At 51.6% G+C, this 7,725-nt stretch overlaps 1 protein-coding gene across 2 annotated transcripts; it reads right to left on the bottom strand.

Annotated features, from left to right (window-relative positions):
• Positions 1–212: 212 nt before the first annotated feature.
• Positions 213–2,063, bottom strand: LOC127296459 (F-box protein At5g49610). Of its 2 annotated transcripts, none has more exons than XM_051326541.2 (2): positions 1,766–2,063; positions 213–1,672 (listed from the first exon to the last, which is right to left on the bottom strand). In XM_051326541.2, exons 1-2 carry the CDS (start codon positions 1,895–1,897, stop codon positions 560–562), a joined length of 1,245 nt encoding a protein of 414 aa, XP_051182501.1. In that variant the 5' UTR covers positions 1,898–2,063; the 3' UTR covers positions 213–559. The 2 variants fall into 2 exon arrangements, with proteins under 2 accessions (XP_051182501.1, XP_051182500.1); XM_051326540.2 differs by having other exon boundaries at positions 1,754–2,062.
• Positions 2,064–7,725: the final 5,662 nt, after the last annotated feature.

The following is a 7,725-nucleotide window of genomic DNA, read 5'->3' as shown; positions in this document are numbered from 1 at the left end:
CATGTGAGTTTCAGTAAAGAAACTAATATTTCTGCACCCTACATATATATATGTTGCAATATGGACGAGAAATAATCCACAGATAATCATCTCAAAGGTTACTAATGCATAAAAAAGGCTAACATTGATGGATAACAAGCTGCACACTGAATATATTTACTTTCATAAAACAAGTGGAAATAAAGAGGTGCAAATGCAAACAAATTCGATCATAGATAACAAGCTACACATTGAATATATTTATCTCAATGTCTTATATTACCCCAGAGCAAAAGCAAACGGCTGGCCACAATAATTAGTACAACATGATAGCAAATAGGCTAGATGACTAGGTTTATTCATACACCTAAGCACTACTTTACAGTCTTGGCTAATAAACATAGTTCAAAGCCACACAAGGCATGCACCAGAACACCAACACATAGGAATACCAAACCGCAGACATAGAAATTAGGACATATCTAAGCAACAGCATGGAATTAGAAGAGTAGGCCCATAGCAGCCCCTGATTTTTACGAAGATGTTCTGCCACTATGAGTATGTGGTGCTGCACTGACTCTCAATGACCAGCTGAGGGCAATTCCGCAAAACAGGGAATATAAGGTAGACCACACATGAATTCAGTGCAGATAACATGCACTTTCTGCTTATCCAAATCGTATGAAACTGTTGTTTCCTTCTTCATGTTGGTAAGGAAAACCACGTTACAATCTGGATGAATTGCAAACATCATATAATAATCAGCATCTTCAGGACGATGCCTTCCGAACAGTTCCAAAACATTAACGGTATGCTTCAGGGCCCACTTTCCAGTACCATAATCCTCAAGAACCCAAATATAGAGCTGGCAATCATGAGTATTATCTACCTGCCACACATACAAGCGCCCCTGAGACTGCCCAATAGAAACAATATCAGAGGCGGTTGGCAAGCCATCTGGCATTTTTATCTCCCTCCAAACTTTACCCTCCATGTCAACCGTGACTATTGATTTATCAAGGGTAGTCAAATGCAAAGTGCCATTCAGGAATACACGTCTTTTACAAGCGTGATCTATAGCAGTTCCGGAGGACCACTTACTCTGCACGTAAGTCCACTGTCCAGTTTCTGATGAGAAGATTGCCATTTTTCCAGAAACGTGGCAACCAACGGTTAGAGGCGCAAACACCACAAAGCGGGATGGAACAGCCGCGTCAAAACCTAAGTAAAGCATTGGGACTGGCTTAATGTGAAACGCGTGGCTGAGATCTTGAGCCGTAAATTCTACAGGAGGCAGCACCGTCCACTCTTCAGTCGCAGGATTGCACACAACATAATGGCTTTCTCCACGCATGGAACACAACTCCCAGCATTTGCAAAGTAGAAGGCCGCTGCAGAATTCTTTGACGAAAATGCATTTGTACCTCTCACGCAAGAAAGGGAGAGAGGAGTCGACCTGAGGCAGACCTCTCCCAGACAAATTACGAAAACTGAGGAGGGCATTGCTGCCGTAGTAGAAGAAACCCGAAAGGGTCTGTGGCGACCTCTTGATGATGTCCCGGGAAGAGCAGAGGGCAAGCCACGGCTTGGACACGCACCTGAAGCGGCAGAGCGAGCTGTAAGGCACCCGAGCAAGGATCTCGACGAGGGGGCCCTCGGGAAGGCTCGCCTCTGGATGCCTCTGCCTTTTCTCCTGTAAATGGTAGAAAAGGTTGGTTTAGGGTTCCCGATTTACTCTGTATCGGAGATTGGATCGAAGAGGCGTGGAGCAAACCTGAGGATCTACCGGAGCAATGGCGGGGAGCGGCGGCGTAGAATGGGGCAGAGCGTCCTCGTCGACGCGGACGGTCGCCGGAGGGTGGTCCTGCGCCGTGCAGCCATGCTCGCCTTCTCCTCCTCCTCCTCCTCCTGGCGGCATGGACTCTCCCCCGGCTGGCGGATCAGTGCCTCCAGGAAGTCGAATCGACCGTCGCAGGTCACGAAGCCGTCGCGCCGCTGCTCGCCGGGAGTCTGGGATGGGGATGAGAGGCGGCTGTTTCTCCTTTTTTTTTTTCTGCGACTGCGAGTAGGAGTGCGAGTCTGATATTTTCGCCGGGAGTCTGATATTTTCTAGGAACGCGAAAGCTCCTAGAGACAAGCAGCAGCCCTGTCATCCAGATGTTTTGAAGCTAGGTAAAACGCGTACCACCGTCTCGAGGACTCTCCGTCCTATGATCCATACTTCTTCTCCCTCTCGTGAGTATCCCTCCTCTGAGGCACCGTCGAATAGGCAACGACAGTTGGCGCCCACCGTGGAGCCTGCGGCGTCTGGAGGTCGGAACCGGGAGGGTTCCGACATGGGAAGCTACGACGAATCCATCGTTGTGGGGCGTGTTCTTTATGCCGGGAATTTTCCGATCGTTCCGCATGACGAGTGTTGTATTCCGGCTAGGACCAACCCCGTCAAGCTCTCCATCGTCCCGATGGGCGGCATTCACGTCTTCATCGGCGAGACCGTCGATTCCGACGGAAACGCCTTGGTAAGTAACGCTGACGCGACCGCCGCTGAGCAGGACACAGTCGCGAAGATCCGATCTGGGATCCAGGAGCTTCCTAAATAAATTCCGCCTTAGATCTGGAAATTTCAAAGCCCACCCAATCCGCCTCTGAGCAGGAAACTACGGTGGAAGACCAATGCAGATCCGCGTGGGTCTCCCAGGTGTTAGAGAAGCAAAGGTGTCACTTCGTGCACTTCCTCGTGCATACCGCATGGACCGCCCCTCCTCAGGAAGGAGCTGGACCCATGCAGGTTGAAGCTACCGGAGACAGCGACGCCCCGGATCAGCAAGAGGTTGCTGGAGACAGCGAAGCCCGAAACAGTAAGAGGATGCCGGAGAAAAAGAAGAATCAATCTTGGGCAATCTGAGCCCAACCTCCGACGATGTTTCAACCATGAACACGGAGGAATACAACAAAGCTCTGAAGGAGTTAGAGGATGAAGAGGAAGCCGAAGACGAATCTGCTCCGCCTAAACAGGTCCTGTCGACCATAGTTGGGCTAGAGCAGGACGCTGACGAAGAAGAGACTCCAACCAATGTGGCGCTCCTGGGACCGTCCACTTCAGAGACTCCACCCGCGCGCCCTCGCCACCGAGCCGTGCCGGACTCCGGAGAAGAACACGATTCCGGGAACCAGGACTACCTATCCGCGGAAGAGCTCGTCGAACAGGCAGGCCGGGGTGCTATCGCACACTCGGAAATCCTCAACAAGCCAATAACTTCGGACGACACCGCAGATCCTGAAGCTCTAGAAGCAACAAGAAAGGAGATGTTGAGCACTGCCAAGGTAATTGCCAACACTGCAGCAGCAATGCTGGAGGAAATGCAAGAAGCAGGCGAAGTAATGGAAAATTTTCTCAAGAGAGAACGCGAAGCCGCTAAATGCTTGGCAGAGGCTAAAAAACTTCGAGCACAATGGGAAACCATGATGGAGAGCGCTGATAAGGAGGCAGGTAGAATACGACGGGAGGCCATCGGCCCTCGAAAGATCAACTTTGCAACCCCTTCAAACCAGCAGCCACTTGCCACTCCCAAAGACAACATGAAGAAGGCCGCGGAACTCCTGGAGAAAAAAGACGAAGAAGTCGACATCGCGCACCTCCGCACACTGGTAGCTTCAACAATGAAGCAACAGAGCAAGGCAGACACTTCGCGTCGGTTGGAATCCAACCCGGAACACTGTGTGTCCACAATGCAAAAGGACGCCTCCGGAAGGCCTCACCGTGACGATGAATCGCGCACCGGATCGTCGGAGCGCAGAAGGAGAACCAGAGAACATCCAAATCCAATCCCGGTTCCCTCGAAAACACCTCCGACGGACCCAAGGAAGGGAAAGGATCTGATGTATAATGGAAGAGACAAGTACTGGAACCCGTCACCTCCGCGGCGACCCCATCCACCTCCTCCGCCTCCTCGCCGTCGTAGTCCAGTCGGAAACACTAGGCCTCATGGGCCTGGTGGAATCAACATCCGCGGCGACGTGGCACCTCAGAGGAACAGGAACACGGAGCGCACGCCGGAGCCTCGACGGAGTCTGAACGAAGAGCGCGAGCCGGAACCCCGCAGGAGCCGGAACAACGGCGGCGACCGCCATCATGGCGAAGGCAGCCACCAAAGCCGAAGCCAACACCGGGAAGGACGTGGAGAATCTGGAGGCGGAAGCAAGAGGTCTAACAGGCCCCCTCGCAGATCTCCCTCCCCACCACCCAGTGGAGGAGGTGGAGGCGGAGGCGGAGGCCGGAGATCCCGTTCCCGCTCAAAGTCCCCCCGCAATGGCTCACGCGACGCAAGGGAACGTCTCAACGAGTACAAATCTGAATACATTGGCCCAAAATGCTTTGGCAGGATGATCCGAGAGGAGCCTTATCCAAAGGGCTTGAACCTTAAGCTACCCGGAAATCTGAAGCACTATGATGGCAGTGAAAGACCCGATACCTGGATCGAGGATTACTTCAATGCAGTAAACTTCGTCGGAGGGAATCAGAGAATAGCCTGCCCCATGCTTCAAATGTACCCTGTTGGTCCAGCTCGTACCTGGCTTGGTGACCTCCCGGAAAACACCATCTTTTGCTGGTTCGACTTGAAGATTGCCTTCTAGAAGCACTTCAGGGGTACCTACAAGAGGCCTGCCACAACAAGCGACCTGCAAACATGTATCCAGAAGAAAGGCGAAACATCATGAAACTTCCTCACACGATGGTTGGCAACTAGGAACGAGTGCGAGAACGTGGATAATCGCACAACTATGCACGCCTTCATTGGTGGACTGCAGAGAGGAGGACTGCTCCGGCACAAGCTCACTTGCCTCATCAATGAAAACAATCTTACTTTGGACGACATGATCGGCATTACAAGTAATCACACCGCCGCTGACGATGACGCCGGAGGAGAACTTGCCGCTATAGCCATACCCCTGCATCATCAGAAGAAAAACCGCGACAATGGCGGCACCAGCAACAACAACAAGCGGAAGAATCCCCCGACGACCAGAAGAGCGGCAGATCCGACATGGTCACCATGGCGTTCCAACGCGGAGGTCAAGGAGGCGGAAGAGGCCGCGGACATGGGGGCGGAGCCGGCAGGGGCCAGCAGCGCGCTGACGTGGTCACAGCTGCTGGGTTCCGCGCTCCCCAAACCTACGAAGAGTGCAGAGACATGCCATGTCTGGCCATATGGATCCGGCCACCGGCAAATCCTCCCACACTAACCGCAACTGCAAATGGGTCAATGACTTGAAGGTCGACCCGGAAGCAGGCTACAAGCGAGCCCGGAAGCACCGCCCCGCAGCAAAGGAGGCAAGGGAAAGAATAAAGAAAAGGACGAGGACAGTTCCGATGCGATGGACGAGGATGATGCTTTGCCGGATCCCAAGGAGGGTTCCGCAGCTAACAAATCCAATCCCTTCGTCAAAAAGAGTGCTGGTGCATACCACACCTTCCTCGGAACCCCGATAGTCCGCGCCAGCAAATCAGCGCTCCGGATCCTGAACGCCACAGTTCTGGCTGTGCCGCAGTATGTCAGGTGGTCGGAAACTCCGTGTACGTTTGATAGGGCGGATCACCCCACCATCATTCCGAAGGAGTGCTACACCTTGGTTGTAAGTCCCTGCATTGACGGGTATGATTTCTCCAAGTGCCTTATGGATGGCGGAGCCAGCTTGAACATCATGTACCTGGAGACTCTGAATGAGGATGCAGCTTACCAAGGAGCAGCTCAAGCATAATAACACTGAGTTCCACATAGTGGTTCCGGGTAAAAAAAGCAAACTCTTTGGGCAGCATCAGACTTCTCGTGGCCTTCGGCGATGTTGATAATTACCGCGAAGAGATGATCACGTTTGAGGTCGTGCCCTTCAAGAGCTCCTACCACATCATCTTCGGCAGGCCCACCTATCACAAGTTCCACGCGAGAGCGTGTTACATCTACAACAAGCTCAAGATTCCGGGACCCAACGCTATGATCACCATATCCGGATATTATAAGAAAGCTCGAGAGTGCGAGATAGGCGAAGCCACCTTCGCAGAATCTGTGATATCTGGAGAGGAGCTGCAAGGCTACAGAGCCGCGGTGGATCCAAAAGAGATGCGTACCACCAAGAAGCAGATCTCCGAACAGAAAACTTCGTTCAAGGACACGATAGACACCAAGAAGATCGACCTCAAGATAGGAGACATCTCTAAGCAGGTGTCAGTTGGAGCCAGCATGGACCCCAAATAGGAATACACGCTCATCGAGTTCCTCCGCGCTAACATGGATATCTTCGCATGGCAACCTTCTCATATGTCTGGAGTACTAAGGGAAATCGCCGAGCACTACCCCAACATAAATCCGGGGGCTAAACCGGTGAAGCAAGCTATGCGACACTTTGGAGATAAGAAACGCCGCGCCATAGGGATGGAATTAGCAAATTTACTAGAGGCAGGTTTTGTAGTAGAAGTTATCCATACCGATTGGGTCGCAAACCCCGTCCTTGTACCCAAAAAGAATTCTGAAACACTAAGAATGTGCATCGATTACTCCGGCTTGAATAAGCATTGTCTGAAGGATCTGTTCCCTTTGCCGCGCATTGACCAAGTCATTGATTCGACGGCAGGGGAGGAACTTCTGTGTTTCTTGACGCATATTCTGGGTATCACCAGATCCGGATGAAAAAGTCCGACCAAAAGGCGACCTCGTTCATCACCCCGTTTGGCACTTACTGCTACGTCACCATGCCTTTTGGTTTGAAAAATGCAGGTGCCACCTACCAACGTACGATGCAGCGATGCTTGAAGGACCTGATTGGCCTGAACATACACGCTTACATCGACGATATCACGGTCATGACCCGGAAAGTATCCGACTTGATCAACGACCTCACAGAAACCTTTGAGAATCTCCGACGGTACAAGATGATGTTGAATCCGCTTAAGTGCGTCTTTGGCGTGCCAGCCGGAAAACTCCTTGGCTTCATCGTCTCTCATAGAGGCATTGAAGTTAACCCGTAAAAATCAAGGTAATCATGTGCATCAAAAGGTCAACTTGTCTCAAAGATGTGCAACGACTAACTGGTTGTGTTGCAGCAATTAGTAGGTTTGTTAGCCGGCTTGGCGAGAAGGCACTACCTTTATACAAACTGCTGAAGAAAACAGACAAATTTGTTTGGGACGACGCATCAGATACATCGCTTCAGGAATTGAAGGAAATACTCGTCTCCCCACCTATTCTAGCAGCTCTGGAAGAGTCAGAGCCTATGCTCCTCTACCTGACAGCTTCCAACAAGGTCATCAGTCTCATCATCATGGTGGAGCGAAAGGAAGAAGGTCTCGAATATGGAGTCCAGAGGCCAGTCTATTACATTAGCGAGGTACTGACGGAATCCAAATAAAGATATCCTCACTTTCAGAAGCTAGCCTACGGCGTGTTCCTAGCTAGCCGGAAGCTGAGACACTACTTTCAAGAGCACTCCATGACAGTTGTGAGCAAAGCTCCATTGTCAACGATTCTTAACAACGTTGACGCAATAGGACGCATATCAAAATGGGGCATAGAATTATCCGCCTTCGATATCACTTACAAAGCCAGGACATCGATCAAGTCCCAGATATTGGCGGATTTCATCGCTGATTGGACAGAAGCTCCGGATGCCGAACTGGAGCCAGAACCTGAAACTTGGGTCATGCGCTTCGACGGATCCAAGCAGCATCAAGGCTCAGGAGCCGGAGTCACC

Source organism: Lolium perenne, chromosome 4 (genome assembly GCF_019359855.2).
Source record: "Lolium perenne isolate Kyuss_39 chromosome 4, Kyuss_2.0, whole genome shotgun sequence".
Classification (NCBI taxonomy): Eukaryota; Viridiplantae; Streptophyta; class Magnoliopsida; order Poales; family Poaceae; genus Lolium; species Lolium perenne.
The sequence above is the reverse complement of the archived record's forward strand: the minus strand, read 5'-3'. Positions and strand labels throughout refer to the sequence as shown.

Coding starts and splice junctions, on each gene's coding strand:
- LOC127296459 (XM_051326540.2), bottom strand. CDS start 1,897: ATGCCGCCAGGAGGAGGAGGAGGAGGAGAAGGCGAGCATGGCTGCACG. Junction 1,673..1,753: donor TTGCTCCGGTAGATCCTCAG/GTTTGCTCCACG, acceptor TACCATTTACAG/GAGAAAAGGCAGAGGCATCC.